This window comes from Parambassis ranga, unplaced genomic scaffold, assembly GCF_900634625.1.
Source record: "Parambassis ranga unplaced genomic scaffold, fParRan2.1 scaffold_21_arrow_ctg1, whole genome shotgun sequence".
Classification (NCBI taxonomy): domain Eukaryota; kingdom Metazoa; phylum Chordata; class Actinopteri; family Ambassidae; genus Parambassis; species Parambassis ranga.
Window position 1 is genome coordinate 8,268,580 of NW_021144767.1, and position 23,063 is coordinate 8,291,642.

The following is a 23,063-nucleotide window of genomic DNA, read 5'->3' on the forward strand; positions in this document are numbered from 1 at the left end:
GGAAAATATCTGCAAAATACTGATCCCCAGAGTACTGCATGTATTCTGACAAAAGACACACAAGAGATGGTGTAATAATACATTTAATTAACATTAAGGGCCTGGAAAAACCTCAGTCATCCATTGTGTTGCTGGAACAGCTGTGTGTGTGTGGACACATCTGTCCCTGTTGCTGCCGGCGCTCCTCCCAGTCTCCACATCGCAGAGACTTTCCTGAAGAAGCTTCCCCTCTGGAAACTCTACTGGATTCTTGTGGCATTTTAACTGGCATACCTCCCACTGCACACACACACACATGCACAGGCTCTTACATAAGATTTATTGAAGCCATATTTTCTGTGCTGCTGCAGAGCTGATGCAGTAAAAAGGGCTGTGTATGTATGTACAGTATGTGCAATGTACAGACCAAAGGTAACCGGACCTGCAGAGAGACGGCTAAATGTAGCATAAAGAGGAGCTGAAGACTACTACCACCACACCGGCTACGAGAAGCAGAGAGCATCACAGAGAGCATGAGGGTGAAGATGCTGCAGGTAAAACTGGACTTGTCATGGACATGTAGCATGTTGCGGGTCGTCCACTCCTTTATAGATTGACAGCTGTCTTTCACAAAGGTCTGCACATCTTGCTGATGATCAATCCATCAAGGACCGATGATCAGCAGCACCTGCTGCAGCTCATTGAACCCTATGGAGGCAGTAAAGGGGGGTTATGTGTTGTTCTGCGTCAAACTGTAATGCCAGGCTAACAAAATGAAACCTTTAAAATACATTACAGCCGAGCTTAGAGAAGGTTGTTATTCTTGGTTTCTGGGCTGTTTACATTCTCAGAGATGAGTGCAGAGACCTGTGAATCACACAAAGAGTGGAAATGGGAGGTGGAAGGAGCTTTCCTGTTGTGTAGCAGGGGAGAGAGAGAGAGAGGCAGGGATGATATTTTTTTAAAGGGGGTGTATACCAGCTCCCATTCACATTTCTAATGCCAAGGCTCCAGGAGAGAGAGAGAGAGCCTCAGAGGGAGTTTGAACTGCTGAAGGAACGGCTCACAGCTCCTGGGGGAAGCAGAAAATGGGACCGGCTGCCACCTCGCTCGCTCTCCTGTGTTTATGTTCTCTGGGTGTTCCTGCAGGGACGGCCGGCGCTGCACCCACACAGGTCAGGACTTTGTGTGCTCTGCTGAAACATTCTCTGTTCGCTGTAGTGTTCAGGGACACACTGAAGCCTTTCACTGTTCTGAGCGTATATTAATGATGCTACAAAAGGATTCATGACATTTTGATTAATCACATGTGTCTCAGATTTTCAAAATAAAGCGCCGTAGGATCCCTCTGAACATGATCCAGATGTGTTCAAGGAGCCCAGGCTTTGATGGAAATGTGTTTGTGTGTGTTGAAGGAGTCCCTGCCAGAGGTGAAGAAGACAAGGGGCGACGTTCCCGACATCCTCCCAGAACCGGAGCCAGAACCAACCAACCCAGTGTCAGACTTTGAAAACTCTTACAACTACATATGTATGTCATACATGTTTAATAACCTTCACCTGTCTCTGTTCTTTCATACATGTCAGCTACCTTCTTCTATGTGCTCTCAGTGTCTAGACTAGCAGGCATGGACCAGGCCATCCACAAGCTGAGCGTCGGTCACTACACGTTGGATGTTAAAGTCACCCAGCTGATGGACCGTCTGACCAGGATGGACGGTAAACCCATCATATCCAATCATAGCCGGAGTTTATTGTAAAGAATGTACGGAGGCTCTGATTGGTCAGATTAACACATACCACCCACCACTCAAGAGATGCTCTAAAACAATGACACGATGACCTGGGAACACTTCATTGGTTCTTGAACATGATGTCACCTGATTGACAACAGTCATTGCTAGCTGTATGCTAACATGCTACCCCAGCATTGCTAAACAGTTGGCTAAGCCTGAATTCTTATCTGAGAGATGCTGTGAAATTTCATTGGATGCTAATTTAGGACACGCCCCCGTGTGCAGGATGAGTCATCAAATTTTTTTTAAATTTTTTTTTTTTTGACCAACCCTTGTTTCTGTCATTGTTCGATGTGTTGAGCCGTCTAACATCTGCAACCCCTCTCTAAACGACAGCCAAAGTCGGGGAGCTGGAGGACAGCATCCGAGAGGTCTATCAGCACAGCAAGGACAACCGCAAGGAGATCGGAAGACTGGAAGGTACGAGCTGGTGTCCCCTTCTTTTATGTATGTTGTTAGGCAACACTTACATTTGATTTGCTGAAAGTGTAAATAACAAAGAACTGACAGATGAGAGAGGCCCTGAAGCAGCACAGCATGCCACAGTGTGAACCGCAATAACACAAACTGCAAGCCCAATCACCTTGTGTCTGTTTATGTGTTTGGGAGCGTAACCAAGCCAGGACAGATGGAAATCAGGCGCATGATACAACATGTAGCTGGTAGACACGAGCTGTTTGTTCAAAGCTTGCATCAAAGAGGTTCACTGGAATTTTGCAGTACGCAGCACAGCTCTCTTTCCAAATTAAACAGCCAAAATACTGGAGGTTGATACAGGGCTTGTTTTGGTGTGGCAGGCTCATAACAGTAGCAAATAGCTAGTGAACAGATAAAGATTTCATAGTGAAGATACTCAGGAGCTGGAGGAGACCAAAGCAAAAATAAAAACATCAAATGTCCGACAAGCCAGGTGTCGATAACGGTGATTGTGGTCAAAGCATGTAACATGAGTCAACGAGTCTCTGAAACTGGATCGTCAGCAAAAACCAAACATAACACCAGGGGAAAACAAAACGGCTTGTGGGGACTGGGGGGGTCGAACCCTTGACTCCACAGTAACACTGTGCGTGTGTTCCCCACCAACCCCATCCGGCTACCTTACACTTTATTTTTAAGACTGTTGAGGGGTGTATCAGTCCCACATTTATGTTATAGTCCCTGCTTCCACTTCACAATGTGTTGATCTGATTGGTTGAAGATGTTTCTGCGCCTGCTTGACTAAACCTGACCTGATCCTCTTTGCTTTGCAGGATGCCAAAAGGGACACCGGGTAGGCTACAAATGTTACCTGGTGTACAACAGCTACGAGGATTACGCCGGAGCGTCCAGGAAGTGCCTGGAACGCGGAGGACGCATGGCGATGCCCCGAGACCGCAAGGAGCAGGAGGCCCTGGCCGACTACGTCAAGTCCTTCTTCCGTCCGGGGAACTGGCCCGTCTGGCTTGGCATCAACGACCTCCGATCCGAGGGCGCGTACCTGTTTGACGACAGCACTCAGGTATCGTACTTCCAGTGGCGCAAACACTTCCTGTCCAGCCAGCCGGACGGCGGGAGGCGGGAGAACTGCGTGGCCATGTCGTCAGACGATGGTGACTGGTGGGACCACTACTGCGATCGGACCATGAACTATGTCTGCGAGTTCGACGACAGGGTGGCTCTTTAGTACGAGTCACTGCAGCAGCTGTTCTTAGAAATACGTTCTAATTTATTTTTGCTTTAAAAGATTCGGCGGTGGAAGAAATGTTTTAATATAAACATCCAATATAATGTCGTTTAGCATTTAGCTTAGCATCGTGTCAGCACTGTATCTTGCAGTAAATCTGCACAAATTCCTACGTTTCCATTTAAGTCCTTTACTGAATCCAGTCTTATTAGATTCTGGTGTTATTAATACGATATTCATGCAGAAACATTCAGCTGTGGTATTTGGTACAAACAGAAACCTGGCAGGACGTGTCTGACACAGGGTGGGACTCTGTTCACACCCATGCTTTAGCCAGAGGAGCGCTCCTGACCTCCATTCACCTCCTTTGCAATGATCAGGACGTCCCGTGGTGAGCGCTACACCGTCACAAGGCTGAATGTGAATGGCTGCCCGTGATCTTCAGTAAAAAGCTTTACGGCATTTGTAGGGCTAGGTATTTTGACCAATATCAAAATAAAACTTTATGACACCTTCATTTGTTACTACTTGTTTTAGAAAGATTAAGATTAAGCATTACTTTATTAATCCCTGTGTGTGTGTGTATATATACATATATTTGTTGCTATGGTTACACATGGGTTTGTTTTCTAAAGAATTGAAGCCCTGCCTTCTTTTTGTGGACCACATGGGACCTCATTATTGAGAAAAATGAATGGTGGTCAATGGCAAAATATGTATTGATCTGGATGTATGTACGCACACACATATATACATATATGTTGACCACCATTCATTTTTCTCAATAACTTGGAGCACATGACTACAGTCCACCTAGACTCCTAATACAGGCAAAGAGGCGGAGCATAATTAAATCATTTTTTTATTTTCAATCATAAAAAATAAAAATCATGAAATATTTTTGGTACCATGTTGTAAACATGTTTATTTCCAATGTGAACATGTTAACATGGGAGTCTATAGGGATTGACTCACCTTTGGAGCCAGCCCCTAGAGGCTGCAGTGTGAACTGCAGCGCAACACACAGCTGATTCAGGGTAACGTCACACAGCCCACAGCTCCTAGCAAATCATGCGTTTATTTTATTCATAGGTAATTCATACATACTTTTATCATTTGTTAAAATCTAAAGACATCACTTCTCATCACGACCTGATTTTTATTTGAAAGTTAATTCGCTCTACTCTTCATAAACACTGACACAACGGAGAGGAGCAGATGTCTTTTCTCTCAGCCTCGGCATCAGTCAGCACCTCTTCATGGCGCCATGAGAGCGAGGAGTGACGTCATCAATGCGAGTCGAAGAGCTGCTCTTCTTCTGTGGCGTCAGTGCCCCAGGCACACACAGTGTCTGTGTTCTACACGGCGTCCGTGGAGCCGCCCGCTGAGTCCGCCGCCTGCAGGACGTCTTTCACCGCCGGCCTGTCCAGAGGGTTTTTACTTGGATGACAGAGAAGCACCGCCCCTGCTTCGTCCAGCAAAAAGTCACCGCCCAACTAAAAAAAAAAAGTCCTGTTAGTGAGGAGACCTGAGCCATGTGACGTTTGTTTTCCATCCGCACCTGGTAGATGTCTTCCAGCAGACGAGGAGGGATGTCAGGGAAGTCTCTGTCTGCGAGTGTGTACTCCGAGTACTGAAGCAGGCACTCGAACTTCATCACCTTTGAGTAGGACGAGCCCAGGCCGAAGCTCCTGTAGACCTGCAGCAGGAAAAGATGTGTACAGTTAGCAGCACCTCATGTGGGATGCTTTCCCTGCACACTTGCTAACATCTGGTGGGTGACTTGTCAGAACAGGTGTTTTTGGTCATCTGACACGTCATCAAACAGCTGCTGGGTCGTCTGCTCCCCATGCAGCTGCCCACCAGCACAGAGCGTCTGCTGAACGTCTCCAACCTTTCTCTGCTGATCCAGCAGCATTTCGAAGGTGCATCCGGTCTGCTCCAACCACAGCCGAGCTCCTTCTGCGCCGCCGAACGAAACCACCAAGACCCGCACCGACCGAGCCCCCAGGAGGGCCTGCACGCAGCACAATGACAGAAAATCAGAACCTACTCGTCAGCAGCGTAGTTACTAGCATACATGCTAATGAGCTTCCTGTGAAGCAGCTGAACACACTGCTCGATCCACACGAAACATACAGAGCATGACTGTGAATGGAACACAATGGCAGAAACACTGACCTGACTGGCCGCCAGCTCGGTCACGTGGTCTCGTCACGGCAGTCATCCATAATGTCTGATGAGAACCAGCAGCAGCTTCTGGTTCTGACCCAGGTACTGACTCAGGGTCACGCTCCTGTTAAACACACATATGTTGACAAAAGCACACGGCATACACCACTTGTGACACGTCTCCGTCGGGTGCTGTGTGAACCTGCTACCTACTTTCCGGTCCGTCCGTCGGTGAACTCCGTCTCATGGCTCAGCCTGTCCGCCATCTTTGTTCCCGACAGCTGCCCATCTGTTGTCTGAAGGCCTCGGTCCACACTCTCCAGGAAGGAGTCCCACTCACTCTGCGTGAGCACACACACACACTATATATATATAATGTGTAGTCGCCTAGTCTGAGTACAGATGATATCAAGCGTATGAACTGAAACGTATTCAAAGTGTGGAAAAGAAGACGACAGACAGACCTCCAGCTGCAGAAGGTCCTCTACCTTCTCCCTCACTGCTGCGTCTCTGAGAAAAACAGGACGAAGATCATGATTCGTGCTGTAATCTGGATTAGTAATCAATGGATTATTGTGTTCACTACTCATTGCACGCTGTAATCCATACTCACTGATAATGCTTTTGCCATAGCGCCTCCGCTTCACTCTTCGTTTTCACCCCGAGGCTGCCCAGTAACAACAGCATACATGACCAGGACGTCACGGTCCATGACACAGATGTGTAGTAACTTACCTTCTGTAGAGGCCTGCTCCGGCTGTGATCAGCCCAAACAACGTGGTGATCTTGTGCGGGACGAAATTCTCCAAGGAGGCTGCAGGAGAACAAAGGGGGCCACAGTCACGGCTCAGGCTGGATTGTGTTGGCAAATATGCATGACGGGGATTACAGCAGCCACCTTGATGCCAGAGGGGCCTTCTAATCCGCTGATCTGCTTTAACTAGAGGCATGAAGAAGGCGTCTGTGTCCCAGTCACACAGTGCTCATGTGAGGCATTAGAACACCTAATTAATACATGTATCCATATTTTAATCCCACCTAGGCCTGCATTCACATTTCTTTCTTTACATTAGAAGGTTTCAACCCTTTGAAACTGTTCTCTTCAATGATTGGCTGATTGTTTGTCCCTACTTCCGCCTAAATGTGCACAGAGTTACTCTTCTTAAATATATTTACATTTCAAAGAGAAGCCGCATTAATCAGCGGATCAGATACACCTCACCAACACAGAAGTTTCCCTCCAGCTAAGGAACCATCAAACCGTGCGTGTCCTCGGAGCTTCGTCCGGTCGGCCCCTACCTGCTGCGTCCTGCTCGGCTTGCTGCAGGAGGACTTGGCCCAGGTTGACCAGCAGACTCAGGGCAGCGGCCACATCCTCGGCCATGGTCACACTGGAGCTCTGACTGCAGCTCTGACTGCCTGCAGCAGCCTGTAGGAAAACCCATGTGAGCCAGGCACTTCCGGACCACGTGACGCAATCACGTGAAGGGACCAGGCCGGGGCTTCCGTAAACAGGAAGGAAAAAATCATTTTTTACTATTATATACACATATTTTGACAGACATATATATATATACAGACATATAAATATATATTGTTTTGTATTTTTACGTCTATTATGCGCAAAAGTAGTTTATTTCAACATCGACCGTACTTCCGGTTAGCTCTGTTAGCCTGCTACGAAGGTTTTTTTAAGTCCCACTTCAAATATAGACGGAAAATCGTATATGCGCCTGAAATATCCTTTAAATTAGTAGAAAGATGTAGTGGAGAAACAAACGCGACACTAAGAATTAAATACGCTTTGTTTTAAAAGCAGGAAGCGGCTCAACCCTAGTACCGTAAGTTTGAGTCGAAGGGCGCACTGGTGGCTGCCTGTGAGCTAATGTGGATGAGCCTGGAAAGGGTTAAAATGCATGTTTCAGATGTATGATGTATATATGGTTGAGGGAATAAATACATACATACAAGCTCCTGAGCCAGTTCCATTGTCAACCTGTTTTATTATTCACTCAACTTCAAACACGTCCCTCTGAGTTTTACTGTAACACAGGTAACAGGTCCTCACTCTGAAGCTGCTGCAGCACTCAGTGACTGGGGAGAGCAGAACCCTGGCCATCAAGTGCCAGACCCAGTGATGGAAAGAAGGACTGAAACCAACCCGGTATGACAGCTTGTTTTGTTCTGAGAGCCAAACACATCAGGAGGCTTTACGTGTTAGTCATCTGTAGGACATGAGCTCTCAAACTGACTCCACATCCACAGACAGTCCGATGAAGATGGTTCAGTATTTAGGAATGATGGTCAGAGATGTTGGAGGACAACCAGGAGCCTTCATGTGCAGTGTCTATGTTCAGCCTTTATTTAAATCAATAAAGTGAATATTTCATGAATTAGCATTAGGCCACTTCAGTCCTGCAAGTCATAACTCTGGGATTAGAATGATTACTTCCCTTTGTCTCCTTTGCCTTGTGTCACCAGATAAATAAATATTCTTATGTAAACACGTTGGCTACCCATAAAAATAACAATAAATAATAAATGTGATCTCAAATTTTAGAAGCTGGAACTAGGACCGTATTGCTCTGAAATCTGACTGTTGCTCTGTGTTCAGCAGTCATTTAACTGAGTGTATTGGTCACGTTAAAAAGACCTGATGGACAAAATAAAGACTTCAAGTGTCCTCGTGGATTTCCATAGCCCTGAAGGGTTTTGTTCCAAATGAAAGACAGCTCTCTGCTGATAGGCTGGACTGGGTGTGTGTGCAGCAACATGTTTTAAAGTGCCAACGTTACCTTGAACTTTAAACACACTAATTCACCTTCTGGCTGAGCTCTGGGTTCAGACTGTGCTTTAGATTGGTTGTTTTTACAGCAGAGAAAGACAGAAAGTGGACAGAATCACTTCTGCATCACAAGCGAACCGGAACACTCCATTTAGAGTGGTCCCAAAAAAAACTAATTTTCAAGACTGTAAATTTACAACTTTAACGTCAAAAATGTCTAAATCCTGGTCCTGTATTAATCATCATTTAATTTGAAGATTATGTGACATCAATTGTAAATTTAACAATCAGTTCATAACCACCAACATCAGCAGCCCGATTCTCTGTGTTTTAAAATGTAGTGGCAGCGCTTAGAGGTTCCAGTGTTGTTCGTGATGCAGAAGAAGAAGAAGAAGAAGAAGAAGAAGAACATCCCTTAGTTCTGCACTGTTAAGACTTCACTAAGCAGACGTCTCTGCTGTGTTAAGACTTCTTTGGACAGTGTGAAGACGAATCTGTGTTGAGGACCTCGATCATCGTTCTTGTCGACGGGAAGGTCTCTGCCACAGATGGAAGACTCTGGTACCAACCTGGTAAACTGAGGAGGAAGAGGAGGAAGAGTCAGAGCTCTGTACAGAATCACAGACAACGTGAAGGTGTTTGTACCTTTTGAGACTCATCCAGCTTTTTGCTGTTTTACTGAAGCTGTCTGGACTGGGTGTGGTCATGGCTTCAAAATCCACCAGCTGAAATGACATCACACAGGCGGTGTGAGCAGGTTTTCTGACAGACGGCGTGTGAACACAGGCTGAACATTATGCAGCAAAGATGACAGGAAGCCAGGTTAGCCTGAGCCGAACGCTGACAGCTCATCGGGCTGATCAGGGTCTGCTGGCCCTTCCTCCACCAGAACATGCTAACACCACACGGGTACAGTGCACCTTCTTGCAGCAGGATAAGGAGGTGGGCTGAGGGCCAGGAAGGTGCATGGCATCCCCCTGTCTCTTCCCACACTATCACATCAGAGCTAAGGAGACCAGACCCTGACTACGATGGATCCATGTGCTCCCCGCCTGCAGGACTAAGTGTGTAAAGACATTTCCTCACCTTTCCTTTGGGGATCCTGCCGATCACTTCTTTCCCACTGGCCATCAGCGCCCCCATCACAACTGAATAAGCCACCACACTGAGGAGAGGCAGATCACAGAGGCCTCAACACACACACAAACCCAAAACCACCACTCCATTATTACTGCACCCAGAGGCTGCCCTGGCTCGACATTACCTGGATCCTCTAGAGAGAGGCATGAGGTTGCAGAAGTAATAAACCAAGGAGAGGATCAGGTTACACACTGCGTCTGCATCCTACAGAAACAAAGGCCAGACAGTCATGACCCCCACTGTTACAGTTCATCTCTGCTGGGTGAAGCAGAGGCGGCTGCAGACATAATAAACAGATTAAAGAGCCGCAGCAGAGGGGCTCATATTCCACCAGGTGTCCCTTTCAGGGGCAGGCTTCCAATGAAGACACAACAATGTAAGACAATATCTCTCCGCGGCATTTCTCAAAGACAAGTTTCTCTGAAGAATTCATAAAGCGCCTTTCCTGTGTAACAGTAGAGACAAGAGGAGAGAAGGTGGCAGCAGCTTGAAGCAGAGACGTGCAGGGTAACATCAGCTGATCGATCTGGGGTTACAACAAACTAATCCTTGTTATTGCCTGTTCACTTCGTGTTTGTTGGTAAAATAATAAGTACAACAGCCTTCTTCTTTGCTGTTCTTCTTCTCTGAATCTTTTCAAAGATACAGAAGAGTGTGACACTGCAGGAAGATCTGTAAAGGGTTAATGCACTCATGTGGCAGATAACTGGTTAAAGGTATACTGTACATTACGGTGAATGTTTAGAGCACAGAGTATGATTTAGAGGCATTGAACTACATTACCCATAATGCTCTAGGAGTGAACCGTGTGCAGTGATTTATGCTTATCTCACCCCTAGCTCGGTGGACAGCATTAACGCTTTCCCTTTGGCAGTGAGGTCTTTGTAGATGGACTCGATCTCGGACTGGTACTGCTGCGTCCGCTCCTCTGTCGTCTGGGTCTCTACTGAGAACAGCATGTTTCCCACTCTGAACATGAAGAAGACACACGGTGGTAAACAGAATAACATGCAATAAGCAGATGTTTCTATATGGGGTTAAAGTGACCCGAACCTGTCTCCGGTTATGGTGATGGTAAAGCCATCGTACTCCTTCCCGGGATCCTTCATGCTCGGCACCTTGGAGTTGACTGTGAAGCCATCTCTGGTTTTACTGTTGAACTGCTTCAGGAAATAAAGACATAAGCACAGAGACAACCATCACTGCTGAACAGCCACAGGTGTCCATCCTAACAACCAACCACCGACGACTTGTTGTTCATCAGTGAGGAGGAGGAGACGAAAGGAGAGGGAGAAGGTCAAACATCCACTTCCTTCTTACCTTCATTATAGGAAGCAGGTCCTCCACTTTATTCACATTTTCAAGAGCCTGGCGGACTTCCAGAACGCCTCTGGGGTTGTACGCCCTGAGAAAGACAGGAGAGGAAGAACGACTGAAGTCTGAAGGGAGAAACTAATGATCAATGCTGTCAGCTCTATGAGGTGTGTCCAGGTTGTTACCCATGGTACACCAGTATTCGGTCTTTGATGAAGCTGAGGATGTTGTCAAAGTAGGCCAGGTATCTGATGTTGATGATCTGCCCCCTGAAGAATCAAAAATACCAGGGTACATTACAAAGAAAGCCAATGGAGCCCCCAGGGAAGCTGCTTTGGTGACTCGTGTCTGACAGCGTCATGGAGGTGACGGGGGCGTTACCTGATGAGATTGATGTGGTTGTTGAAGCCTCGGCTGAGGCTTCTGGCAGGCATCTGGTCTAACCACAGAACGGGCTGGTCTGGGTCTGCGATCCTGCGAGCACAGGAAAAGCCTGTTTAGTCTTTTCCACGCTGTAATCCCATCAAGCTCTGCAGCTCGGAAGAGGATTTGATTTGTCAAATGTGGGAGGAAAAGGTTCGTCGTTTCATTTCACGCTGCAGACAAACTGTGACGGCAAACCAGAGCCATGAAAGGGTTAAACCACCTGAGTCCAGACATTATTGTGCTGAAACCTGAGGAAGAGGTTGTGACGATGTGCTCTGATTCCACTGATGCTTCTCAGCTCCGCATCCCGCCAAGCCAAACGTAGCCTTGGACGTCCCAGCAGTAACTCCAGACTCGGTAAATGCTGCCTGCATTCTCCTCTTTAATCTGTAACACCACATGTCCTCCCCCCTTCCTCACCTCCTCCATTTGACAGCTATGTCAAACATGTCTCTCCACTGCATCTGTCTGGTCTTGCCGTTGACTCGCACTTTAGAGTTGCTCCATGTCCGATGCATGGCCTGCATCACCTCCAGGGTGGCTAAGCCCATGGCTGAGGGGGAAACAACAGAACAGCATAAACACACCCGCTGCAGGCTGCTCACATGACGTGTCAACGAAAGTCACCTCTGTGGATTCTCCTGTTAGCTAAAAAGCCAGGGGTGTCGTACTGCATCAGGGCCCCGAGGTGGTCGGCGGTGCAGACCAGCTTCTGGACGTCGTTGTTGTAGCTGTCAAAGTTCTGCGGCAGCACGTCTCTGGGAAGCACAAACACAGAGAAGATGTACTCTGTCGGCCGGAGTCTCCGTCTGACAGCCTACACTAGAATGTGGACCACAGGTGATCATCTCAGCTCAAATGTCTCATAAAAGAACCTTAAGTTAACCCGTTAGACCTACTTGATATGTGGCTGCAGGCCAGGCTGCTCTTCATAGTCCTCTATTAGGAAAGGCAGGTTCTTGGCCCAGTGGTTCTTAAAGTTCCCTGGCAAGTCCAGGTCCACGTTGTACTCTGCTACTGGGACGTCCAGGTGGGAGTGCAAGTAGCGAGAGTACTCTGGAAGAAAACAAATGTGGGACATGAGAATGCCTGTGTTGGTGTCATAGTTAACTTCCAGGTCAGGGTCCGATCATTAGGCTACATGGATTATGCTGATCTATGGTAAACCTCATGAGTTCCACCGTTCTGAACTCATCAGAACCATGACACAAACCGGCCGTGGGTTTTTGTGAACGGCTCCAATCCCTCCATGTATTTACACTATGGACCAGTGCAATGGTCTCTGGGCCACAGGTACACACAGTGATCACCGCTAACATTTAGCCCACTTGCTAACCAGGCCCCTTACACGGTGTCCAGACATGTGTCTGCAGGACCAGCATGGACCTCTTTAGTTTGGGCAGTAAAGCAGTAAACAGAAAATGATGCAGTACTATTAACTTCAAGTTATTGTGTGCCCACCTCTGAGGTATTTCACTTTGAGGTATTCAGAGCTGGCCTTCTGTCCGAGCAGAGGGTCATTCAACATGACCTTGGTCTGCGCCTTGATGCCCTCGTAGAACTGCCCCATGGCCACGTGACTCAGCCCCTTCATATACTGACACACCTCATTGTAGGGCTCCAACTGAAGACACCTCTGGAGAATGACAGCAAGGGATTATGGGAGAATTCAGTTGAAACCAGCTTTGATCGGATGCAAGCTGCTTTACCTTGAAGTTGCCGATCGCCTCCTGTATTGAGCCGTGGTGGTACAGCATCATGCCCCGGAGCTGGAGGGACTGGATGTGGTTCTGGTTCAACATGAGAGCCTTCTGAAAGCTGTCCATTGCTGATTCAAAGTCACCCAGCTCTCTGAGAGGAGCAGGAGGAAGAAGAGAGCGGAGTGTGTATATGAAACATGAAGGGAAACGGCCTGCTTCTGTCCTTACCTGTAGGCCTGCCCGAGGCTTTTATAGGCATCTATGAAGTCTGACTTCAACTTCAGCGCCTCTTTGAACGTCTCAATGGCTTCCTGATGAAGTGACGACAAGCAGAATGAGGACACTCAGGAGAACTGCATCATGGTATGTTCACATGTAGCATGCTATCACTTGCTAAACTAAACTGCTGCTCAGCACACATTCTAAACACAGCTTCAACGGTGCTGCCACTGTAGACAGACTGGGTGCAAACATTCCAAATAATAACCCCATTGTGGATCAGCTGTGCTTTAAATAACATTTCTCGTTATAAAACTGAGCAGTCAATAAGTGTTGATCACGCTCTGCAGGCTCTCAAATGAGGCGTCACAAATCCTCACGTTTACACTGAGGAACCTACTTTGAGCATCCCTCTGTGGAAGAAGGTCAGGCCTTTGTACAGCATGGCGATAGGCTGGTTCTTCTTCAGCTCTAAGGACTGCTGGAAGTCATCCATAGCCGCCACGTAGTCCTGAACGGAGGCCGAAGCTCAGAGTCAGCACATGTTAGCACGAGAGAAAAAGACACATGGGGGTACACCTGACGGGCCAAACCTCTGAGATGAAGAGCAGCGTTCCTCTGTGTCTGTAGAGACGGGCAGAGGGCTGCAGCTGGATGGCTTTGGTTAGGTCGCCCAAAGCCTCGCTGATACGACCCAGAGGGGACAGGATCTGAACACACACGCCAACGTGCAACGGATTAAGAAATCAGGTTTGAAAGGGAGGTAAGCATTCCAAAGTAAACATGACATCACAGGGATGTAGAAAGAATCTAATCAGATTACAGGCTGGGCATCCAGAGCATTCTCTTACAAAGCTCAGGTCACAGCAGCTATAGCCTGAGACTCATGAGAGGGAGGCTCCACTCCTTAAAAGGGGCTATGCTTGTCTGAAAAGTCCTCCGATACAGCAAGAAAGTTGCAAAGATTACAGCTAATCCCAAGCTAATTTACAGCCATGTCTTCCTCGGGGAGTTGTGCCAGGACACTTTAGTGTTAGAGCAGGTAGAACATGCCTGCTGGAAGCTGAAACAATGGTCGGCATGAGGCACTTTGTTTCACCTCTCTCCGTACAGCAGCCGTCTCACCTCTGCTCTCTGCTCGTACACCTCTGGCCAGTTGGGCTCCAGCGTGATGACTCGGTTGAGCTCGTACAACGCCAAGTCAGCATTCTTTATGTCCTGGGAGGAGAAAGGAGACAAAGCCAAATATATGGTGCACAAAAGTAGCACAGCCACGCAAGCAAGGTGAAACAGGGTTAAGGGAGACTTCTTCTCCTGGTAGGGATAATCTCAGCATCCTGGCAGACTGAATTTGCATTCACTGAACGTCGCTCTGGGGTCCACATGTTTTGCTTTTATGTTGAGACCAAAGAAAACGCAGACAGACAGCTACTCCCCAGGCTGCATACACACAGGCTTTGTTTTGATATGTAAGGTGACCTTTTCCTCAGCCTTTACGGTAACACACATTAAGGGTCAAAAGTCAGTCCATGTCAATAACGGAGCTCCGGACACTGTGGGTGCACCTGTTCCTGGTCCACCTGGTGCCCACGTTCTATACACGCACAGTGGACAGGTGTAATCCATGCTGACACCAAGCAGCAATCTGAGAAACACACCCGTGTCCTTAGTCACTGTACAAACAGGCTGTGGCTGAACACACGCTGTCAGACCTCATCATCAGACGGTGCACCCCATCCTCTGCATACCTGGTTCCGTCCACCTGCAAGAGCATTAGGTGTGCAGGCAGGAGAAAACCGAAACAACCGCCAACTCTAAAGGGACTGGACATGGGTTTGTTAAGAGTCTGCAACTATTTACAGACTATCCAATCCTGTAGAAGCTACCGTGCATGTATGGAACCCGAACTCCAGGATGATTTTAAAGTAGTGTAAAAGGGACGCATAAGCTAGTTAGCGCTTAGCGGACTGCAGGCACTTATCAAGTGACAGGTAAAGGCAGAGACTGAGTCTCACGAGTCGCTCACCTGCAGGCTTTTCTTCCCATATGCTATCCCTCTTCCGTAAATGGCGCTGACCAACTCTGGGTCACCCTGTACGGAAGGAAAGAATAAAAGCACAAATAAACCCCTTTGATTTTGAGTCGTGTTATTTTAGAGCTGCACACACCTGTAATAAGAGCGAGAAGTGCTTGATGGCTTCATCGTAGAGGCCGTTGCCTATCAGGACGTAGCCAATGGCTGCACAGGACACAAAGGGACAACCATGAATGACTAAAGGTCAGCGGCAGAAGACATGAGAGCGTCAACCAGCAGCACCGACTTACCCAGTTCTTCGTTTGTGTTGTGGTTATCTACTGGGAAGGGGATTTTCTTCTGCTCTATAAACAACTTGGCCTGATTCTGTAAGAGACGGCAGAAAACAGAAGCTACGTCAACACGCTGCAATAGTTAGAAACAGCCACACATCGACTGGCTTCCTGTGTGAAGGCAACATGGCGTAAAGACATCTATATTCAAAGAGCGTCTTCAACATGCAGGCAAATAACTGCAGCATCATCAGAGCGTGCTGCTGCAGGGTTAAATGTTGCAGCCGTCGTCATGGTGGCACAGCAGGAATAACAGGTAGAAGTGAATCCCAGGGTGTGACCATCACTTGACGTGTATTAGGCGTGGTTCAAGAGCAGCTATCTGAGGCAACACCCAGGCTGAATATGTCCTAAATATACACAGGCTGCATCTGGCCTACAGAGGACATACTGTTCTGGAGGCTAAGGTCCACCTGTCACTGGTGCACAACACAACAGGCCGTCACAGGATCTGGCCCTCGAACCAAGAAAGGACGCCCAGGCTCACTTCCTGATTCAGTCACAATATGTCTTCCCCTGATTATAGCTCCACTGATGAGTCACAGGCAGCGGTGCAGTTTATCATACCACTCCAGCCTGGATGTTCAGGAGGGGTGTGCTGCCACATATGGGAGTGTATGTAGCCTGTCATAGGATATGGACCTGATTCTCATGAGTGTCGCCTGAGGAGCAACAGACCTGAAACCTGAGGAGGTTCTGTGCTCTTTCTCAGCACGTTATGTTTTCACAGGACTCATCGATTCACCATCAAAGAAATATTCCAGAATCTGCATTCATGAACTGGCGGTACACACGTTTTTAGATGTGACATTGATATAAATACAACAGAGGAAGTGCTCCAGCTTGCAGAAATGCCCCGCCTGGCAGTGTGTGTGTGCCATATCTCACCAGGATCTTCTCAGCGTTAAGCGAGAAGACCGACTCGCAGGGTGAGTTGCTTCCCTCCTCACAGTCTGGGTCTTCTAACTGTAAGATTGAAGAGTCTGCAAAACACGAAGCAGGAAACATATCCGTGAGCTTCAGGCCTTTGCACGTACATAGATCACGCTCCTATTCCTGCCACGCCATTAGTCTGTCAGGTGACATTTTTGACATTCTAAAATTTCAAAGTAAAACAAGTATCTGAGATGTCAGCAGGCCTGACCTGTGGAATCTAAACCGACGAAGGCCTGGAGGCCATCTGTAGCTTACAAATGTTCATTGAACACATATCACTGCTGAGTGATTACACTAGATTATTACCTTGAAATGTGACAGAGGCAGGTTTGGGGTATAATCTGCTGCATTGGGTTAGATTAGGAGTCAGATTAATACATTCTGTGCCCACTCACCCAGAACAGTGCCTGTAAACAGGTCACTGGGGAAAGGAGCTGCACCGCCTGCTCCTAGCTAACACCAACACTGGGTGGAGTGAGTGTTTAAACTTTGCTCACACGTGTAAATAACTGACGCTCTCCATCTGTGAATCTTGCTTTAAAGCCCGTCTGAAGCAGGAAGGACTCGGCTGTCAGCTTGTTGTTGTTAGCTTCTCGGCGTTAGCTTCTTTACCCGGTGACAGTTGTAGGAGGACGTGGCAAAGTAAGAGAAAGGAACTGTACCGCAGTCAGCCGCGTAGTCCTCCCACTCGGACAGCGAGCTGCATCCCTGCTTGTGGAGCTCGCTGTTGAACAAAGTGACAGTGGAGAAGTACTCGGTGGAGAAGCTCGCCCGGCTCAGACACAGCAGTGAGAGCGCCACCACAACAACAGCCCGGCTGGTAGGGGCCATGTTGGGCTACATGTGTGACGCCAGAGAGCGGAAGCTGGAGCTGCAGTTCGCCCACAACCGAATGAACACGCCTCCACCACCCCCTACACCCGAGTCTGTGGTTGGTTAGAGCCCGCCGAGGAGAGAACAATTAACACTACATTTCCCGAAAAACCGTGCGGCATCCCCACAGACCGCGGAAGCGTCCTTGGTAGGAAGATCCTTCCGAGTCAGATCCCTCCGCCTCCGAGGCCAAACAAGAGTCCGTCCGTTTAAAGCGCTCAGACCCCAATACATTCAGTTTATATTACAATAATAATAATGCTAATAATATTTTAAAGTTTTTTGTCTAAATGATACGCGGGATCCAAAACATACACCTCGAAATAAAAATACACCGACACAGCCCGTGCTTTTATTTTGAAGCCGCAGCCGTATGAACAGTCTTCCGGGTTGCACAGCGTGTTCCTGCTGGCTGTTCCCGGAGGAAAACATGGGGAAAGACGCGTTTAGGTGTGTTGAATGTAACGAACAAGCAGCAGAACTTCACAGGGACTACAGCAACGGCATTCTGAAGATAACTATATGTGTGCGTTAAGTATTTACGTCGTATGATAGCTTAGTATTGAGGATGCTAGCTAACAAGTCACTTCGTAAACAGTAAAGATCTCTTACTCTACATTGTACTATAGCAAATATAACATATAACCGTGCAACACCGGTGCTAATAGTCGGTGAATACTTTAAAGTGTTGTCAGTGTGTAGAGATGACATGTGTCCAGGATGAATGGGCCAACATGTCCTCTGTGTCTGTTCCTCCAGGACTCCTGCCAAAAGCCAGTGGACAGGTACATCGAATATGATCCAGTTATCATCCTCATCGATGCCATTCTGTGCAAGACGCAGGCGTTCAGACACATTTTGTTCAACGCAAGCCTGAACGTAAGTAACCCGTGGTTGTTTCCCAGCACCATCGGGGAGGTGCATGTGTAAGCCTTTCGCCTCTGCAGATCCACTGGAAGCTGTGTGTCTTCTGCCTGCTGTGCGAGGCCTACCTGAGGTGGTCCCTGCTTCATGGCTCTGAGCCGAGCAGCGACCCCGCCGACATCATCAGATACACCAAGGAGTGGGAGTTCTACGGCATGTTTGGATTGGCCGCCCTGGGTGAGACGATGATTGACTGAACATTCCTTTGATAACAGCAGTTAAACAGTGTGATGTGTTTTAAACGTTGACTCATTTCAACGATATTAAACAGACGTGTGTGCTTTCTCACCGCATGGTGGACCTGCAGAGCTGTCGGCGTTCTGCGGCAGCGTGCTGTGGTTCCTCTGGGTGGCGGTGGGACGTCTGCGCGGCGGAACCGTAGAGCTCAGCCTGCTCCTCAGAGCCCTGCTGCTGTCCAGCTACGGCAAAGTCCTCCTCATCCCCGCTGTCATCTGGGAGCATGACTACTCCCCGCTCTGCCTGGGCCTCATCAAGCTGTTTGTTCTCACCTCAAACTGTCAGGCTATCAGAGGTAGGACACACACACACACACACATACATGGACGGACACACACACACGTTTCTCTGTGGATAGGTCATTTCACTGTTATTCACTCAGTCTCTGTTAGATGCTCCCAACTGAATGAAAACCTGCCCCTGACCAGGTTCTCAGAGGTAACAGAGTATGAAATCGGCCCTGATCCTTTCCCTTTCTCTCCTTTTCGTTACATTTCTGTAGAAAGAAATCACTTCAGAGCAGAAGCACACACTAACATGTTGTATAATCTTAGTGTGTGGATTATAACGTTGGATTAGCTGCTATGTTATGAGGGAGGTGCTGCTAACAGGTCTTTAAAGCACCAGCAGGGGGCAGCTTCTTCTTCTTCCTCCCTTTGTTTTTAGAAACCCTCCTGTGCTTCTTACAGCCATTTAGAAAAATGCATTACACAACACAACAAGAGGTTTGTGCTCCAACAGGTGGTCGGGTTGTGTAATTATTTCTTCATAAACAGAAATGTGTTGGGCAACACTCGGGCGCTGCTTTACAGCCTGTGCTCCGATGGGTTATGTCATATTATTACAGACCAACACTGTACACAGGAGTCATGTGATGTATCTAAAACTCCCTTATAACATGTATGTGTTTCTGTTTCCAGTGATCCTGAACAGCAGCAGACGCCTGCCGCTGATGGCCGTCTCCGTGGGCCTGCTGTCAGAGACGTGCGTGGCTCAGGCCTGTAAGAAGCTTCTGTGGAGCATCCAGGACGGGCTCAGATTTGAATGAAACTGATGCATGGCCTCGGGGGGTGAACAACAAGTGATCGCTTACTGCTGGAGATATGAACGTCACTGCTCTGAGTTATGGAAATCAACCAGAGACGGATCAGTGTCCAGACTGAAGGTGTTTTTAAGGCTGCTAACACTGACCTAGGGAGGAAGCACACAAACGGATCCAAACCACGGTTAGACACGCTCCAGTTCCCAGCACCGTCCCCGAGGTTGTAATTTGACAACTACTACTACTGCTTCTATCTTTGGCCCGACAGCACTCACAGAGACACTTATCGTGACTGTAAACAGAACAACATCCAGCCAGTGAAGGTCCGAAGCAGACAAAGAGTCTGTGGAATGACAGGAATGTTTTCTTCATCAGGTTTTCCTGCGGTATGAATGGACAGCCCAACTAAATCTGCAGGAGTCTCTGCAGGAAGCCATGGCAGAGTTTTTTTCTGAGTTGAGTTTTAACCAATAAACAGCGTTTGCATTGTGATGTGGTATTTGTGACGTGCACCGACGCCTCTGCTGTACGTGTCCTCACATGCCTGAGTCGCTGGGGAGACGACACATTGATGTGGAATGTTTGTGTCCTCCTCTCCCTGGGTGGATCTGTGACACAAACACTCCTCCGCCAGTTAAAACGTACATCAGACTGTCGTTTTAATGAAGCCGTCATCATGACCTGTTTCTAGCCGTCATATCTATATATTGTATTTCATCATGTGACAGCCTGAGAACAGTTCTGTCACTGTGGCATGCAGCTGCTTTAATCTGAGCCCTTCTAATCAGATTACTGTAACAGCAGTCGCATTCACCAGGTCTGAACTGGACCAGAGTCCTGAGCCAAGGAGCTGGAAGGTAAATCCAGTACCACAGGCTGGGATTAAACAGAATCTGTTCTCACAACACAGCTAGTTGTTATTGAATCTAGCAGAGGCCCACACTGTTAAATCCATAATCTAAGCTGAGTTTATTTTTATATTCTTCTTATCAATCCTAGCATTAAAGCAGAACCCTGTCTTGCTAGTTGCTTACCTTGGTCTTCTAGCACGCTCTCAGGGGCTTAGCTTAGCTAGCTAGTTTGGAGTGTTAGCATGCTAACAGCTTTGCTAGCCAATATATTTAGTTTTGGCTCATTTAGAAGGAAGACAAAATATTATAATTATATTATATAAAATATGTTTAGCACTCGCGACAAGCAAGTTTGTATGTTAGCATGTTAGCATAACCCAGATATTAATAAAATGTTAACGTTTAGCATTAGCAATGCGCTCGAGGAGGGAGGAGGCATGTGATTGGTCCACACCAACCAATCACTGCCTTTGCAATGTTCTACGCATATTCAAATGATGACACACAAACAGGTCTGTCCTGAAGTGGCCTTTGACTGGGATTAAGATTCTGAACCAGCACTTAGTGCAACACAGGTGAACCCTTCAGTGCTTCACAGAGAACACAGCCCGACATGGAGAACACACAGCCCGACATGGAGAACACAGCCCGACATGGAGAACACAGCCCGACATGGAGAACACAGCCCGACATGGAGAACACAGCCCGACATGGAGAACACAGCCCGACATGGAGAACACAGCCCGACATGGAGAACACAGCCTGACATGGTGAACACAGCCCGACATGGAGAACACAGCCTGACATGGAGAACACACAGCCTGACATGGTGAACACACAGCCTGACATGGTGAACACAGCCTGACATGGAGAACACAGCCTGACATGGTGAACACAGCCCGACATGGTGAACACAGCCCGACATGGTGAACACACAGCCTGACATGGTGAACACACAGCCTGACATGGTGAACACAGCCTGACATGGAGAACACACAGCCTGACATGGTGAACACACAGCCTGACATGGTGAACACACAGCCTGACATGGTGAACACAGCCTGACATGGAGAACACAGCCTGACATGGAGAACACAGCCCGACATGGTGAACACAGCCCGACATGGTGAACACAGCCCGACATGGTGAACACACAGCCTGACATGGTGAACACAGCCTGACATGGAGAACACAGCCTGACATGGTGAACACAGCCTGACATGGAGAACACAGCCTGACACACAGCCCGACATGGAGAACACAGCCTGACATGGTGAACACACAGCCTGACATGGTGAACACAGCCTGACATGGAGAACACAGCCTGACATGGTGAACACAGCCTGACATGGAGAACACAGCCTGACATGGTGAACACACAGCCTGACATGGTGAACACACAGCCTGACATGGTGAACACAGCCTGACATGGTGAACACAGCCCGACATGGTGAACACAGCCTGACATGGAGAACACACAGCCCGACATGGAGAACACAGCCTGACATGGAGAACACAGCCTGACATGGAGAACACAGCCTGACATGGAGAACACAGCCTGACATGGTGAACACAGCCCGACATGGAGAACACAGCCTGACATGGAGAACACACAGCCTGACATGGTGAACACACAGCCTGACATGGTGAACACAGCCTGACATGGAGAACACAGCCTGACATGGTGAACACAGCCCGACATGGTGAACACACAGCCTGACATGGTGAACACACAGCCTGACATGGTGAACACAGCCTGACATGGAGAACACAGCCTGACATGGAGAACACAGCCTGACATGGTGAACACAGCCCGACATGGTGAACACAGCCTGACATGGTGAACACACAGCCTGACATGGTGAACACAGCCTGACATGGAGAACACAGCCTGACATGGTGAACACAGCCTGACATGGAGAACACAGCCTGACATGGTGAACACACAGCCCGACATGGAGAACACAGCCTGACATGGTGAACACACAGCCTGACATGGTGAACACAGCCTGACATGGAGAACACAGCCTGACATGGTGAACACAGCCTGACATGGAGAACACAGCCTGACACACAGCCTGACATGGTGAACACAGCCTGACATGGTGAACACACAGCCTGACATGGTGAACACACAGCCTGACATGGTGAACACAGCCTGACATGGAGAACACAGCCTGACATGGTGAACACACAGCCTGACATGGAGAACACAGCCTGACATGGAGAACACAGCCTGACATGGAGAACACAGCCTGACACACAGCCCGACATGGAGAACACAGCCTGACATGGTGAACACACAGCCTGACATGGTGAACACAGCCTGACATGGTGAACACACAGCCTGACATGGAGAACACAGCCTGACATGGAGAACACAGCCTGACATGGAGAACACAGCCTGACACACAGCCCGACATGGAGAACACAGCCTGACATGGTGAACACACAGCCTGACATGGTGAACACAGCCTGACATGGTGAACACACAGCCTGACATGGAGAACACAGCCTGACATGGAGAACACAGCCTGACATGGAGAACACAGCCTGACACACAGCCCGACATGGAGAACACAGCCTGACATGGTGAACACAGCCTGACATGGTGAACACACAGCCTGACATGGTGAACAC

General features: G+C 48.2%; 4 protein-coding genes across 7 annotated transcripts; 2 read left to right on the plus strand and 2 right to left on the minus strand.

The window, feature by feature from the left end:
- The first annotated feature begins 270 nt into the window (after positions 1 to 270).
- LOC114429793 (C-type lectin domain family 11 member A-like) lies at positions 271 to 3,954 on the plus strand. Of its 2 annotated transcripts, XM_028398439.1 has the most exons (6): positions 271 to 533; positions 987 to 1,154; positions 1,395 to 1,509; positions 1,590 to 1,697; positions 2,111 to 2,194; positions 3,025 to 3,437. In XM_028398439.1, exons 2-6 carry the CDS (start codon positions 1,068 to 1,070, stop codon positions 3,435 to 3,437), a joined length of 807 nt encoding a protein of 268 aa, XP_028254240.1. In that variant the 5' UTR covers positions 271 to 533; positions 987 to 1,067. The 2 variants fall into 2 exon arrangements, with proteins under 2 accessions (XP_028254240.1, XP_028254241.1); XM_028398440.1 differs by lacking the exon at positions 271 to 533 and having other exon boundaries at positions 874 to 1,154; positions 3,025 to 3,954.
- A 542-nt stretch (positions 3,955 to 4,496) lies between these two features.
- Positions 4,497 to 7,088, minus strand: LOC114429788 (uncharacterized). Its single transcript, XM_028398431.1, has 9 exons — positions 6,909 to 7,088; positions 6,345 to 6,423; positions 6,223 to 6,276; positions 6,074 to 6,119; positions 5,823 to 5,950; positions 5,619 to 5,733; positions 5,332 to 5,454; positions 4,999 to 5,136; positions 4,497 to 4,933 (listed from the first exon to the last, which is right to left on the minus strand). Exons 1-9 carry the CDS (start codon positions 6,991 to 6,993, stop codon positions 4,796 to 4,798), a joined length of 906 nt encoding a protein of 301 aa, XP_028254232.1. The 5' UTR covers positions 6,994 to 7,088; the 3' UTR covers positions 4,497 to 4,795.
- Positions 7,089 to 7,955: 867 nt separating this feature from the next.
- LOC114429773 (tetratricopeptide repeat protein 13-like) lies at positions 7,956 to 17,451 on the minus strand. Of its 3 annotated transcripts, none has more exons than XM_028398409.1 (23): positions 17,159 to 17,450; positions 16,449 to 16,543; positions 15,519 to 15,594; positions 15,362 to 15,432; positions 15,220 to 15,285; positions 14,319 to 14,411; positions 13,787 to 13,903; positions 13,594 to 13,704; positions 13,203 to 13,285; positions 12,984 to 13,125; positions 12,736 to 12,910; positions 12,174 to 12,330; positions 11,902 to 12,032; positions 11,695 to 11,827; positions 11,230 to 11,322; positions 11,034 to 11,117; positions 10,855 to 10,939; positions 10,588 to 10,694; positions 10,368 to 10,503; positions 9,659 to 9,738; positions 9,481 to 9,559; positions 9,040 to 9,119; positions 7,956 to 8,971 (listed from the first exon to the last, which is right to left on the minus strand). In XM_028398409.1, exons 1-23 carry the CDS (start codon positions 17,325 to 17,327, stop codon positions 8,857 to 8,859), a joined length of 2,478 nt encoding a protein of 825 aa, XP_028254210.1. In that variant the 5' UTR covers positions 17,328 to 17,450; the 3' UTR covers positions 7,956 to 8,856. The 3 variants fall into 3 exon arrangements, with proteins under 3 accessions (XP_028254210.1, XP_028254209.1, XP_028254211.1); XM_028398408.1 differs by having other exon boundaries at positions 10,588 to 10,697; positions 17,159 to 17,327; XM_028398410.1 differs by lacking the exons at positions 9,481 to 9,559; positions 9,659 to 9,738 and having other exon boundaries at positions 10,588 to 10,697; positions 17,159 to 17,451.
- Positions 17,452 to 17,737: 286 nt separating this feature from the next.
- On the plus strand, positions 17,738 to 20,064 carry LOC114429801 (protein ARV1-like). Its single transcript, XM_028398446.1, has 5 exons — positions 17,738 to 17,895; positions 18,129 to 18,248; positions 18,317 to 18,470; positions 18,601 to 18,825; positions 19,451 to 20,064. Exons 1-5 carry the CDS (start codon positions 17,743 to 17,745, stop codon positions 19,576 to 19,578), a joined length of 780 nt encoding a protein of 259 aa, XP_028254247.1. The 5' UTR covers positions 17,738 to 17,742; the 3' UTR covers positions 19,579 to 20,064.
- Positions 20,065 to 23,063: the final 2,999 nt, after the last annotated feature.

What these genes read in the sequence shown, in the direction of transcription:
- LOC114429793 (XM_028398439.1), top strand. Translation starts at nt 1,068, where the DNA reads ATGGGACCGGCTGCCACCTCGCTCGCTCTCCTGTGTTTATGTTCTCTG. An exon ending in CCGTCTGACCAGGATGGACG is followed by an intron (nt 1,698 to 2,110) that starts GTAAACCCATCA and finishes TCTAAACGACAG; the next exon opens with CCAAAGTCGGGGAGCTGGAG. An exon ending in GGAGATCGGAAGACTGGAAG is followed by an intron (nt 2,195 to 3,024) that starts GTACGAGCTGGT and finishes TTTGCTTTGCAG; the next exon opens with GATGCCAAAAGGGACACCGG.
- LOC114429773 (XM_028398408.1), bottom strand. Translation starts at nt 17,327, where the DNA reads ATGGCCCCTACCAGCCGGGCTGTTGTTGTGGTGGCGCTCTCACTGCTG. An exon ending in TTAACGCTGAGAAGATCCTG is followed by an intron (nt 15,595 to 16,448) that starts GTGAGATATGGC and finishes CGTCTCTTACAG; the next exon opens with AATCAGGCCAAGTTGTTTAT. An exon ending in CGCTGCTCTTCATCTCAGAG is followed by an intron (nt 13,705 to 13,786) that starts GTTTGGCCCGTC and finishes GCCTCCGTTCAG; the next exon opens with GACTACGTGGCGGCTATGGA.
- LOC114429801 (XM_028398446.1), top strand. Translation starts at nt 17,743, where the DNA reads ATGAACAGTCTTCCGGGTTGCACAGCGTGTTCCTGCTGGCTGTTCCCG. An exon ending in TGTTCAACGCAAGCCTGAAC is followed by an intron (nt 18,249 to 18,316) that starts GTAAGTAACCCG and finishes TCGCCTCTGCAG; the next exon opens with ATCCACTGGAAGCTGTGTGT. An exon ending in AAACTGTCAGGCTATCAGAG is followed by an intron (nt 18,826 to 19,450) that starts GTAGGACACACA and finishes TTCTGTTTCCAG; the next exon opens with TGATCCTGAACAGCAGCAGA.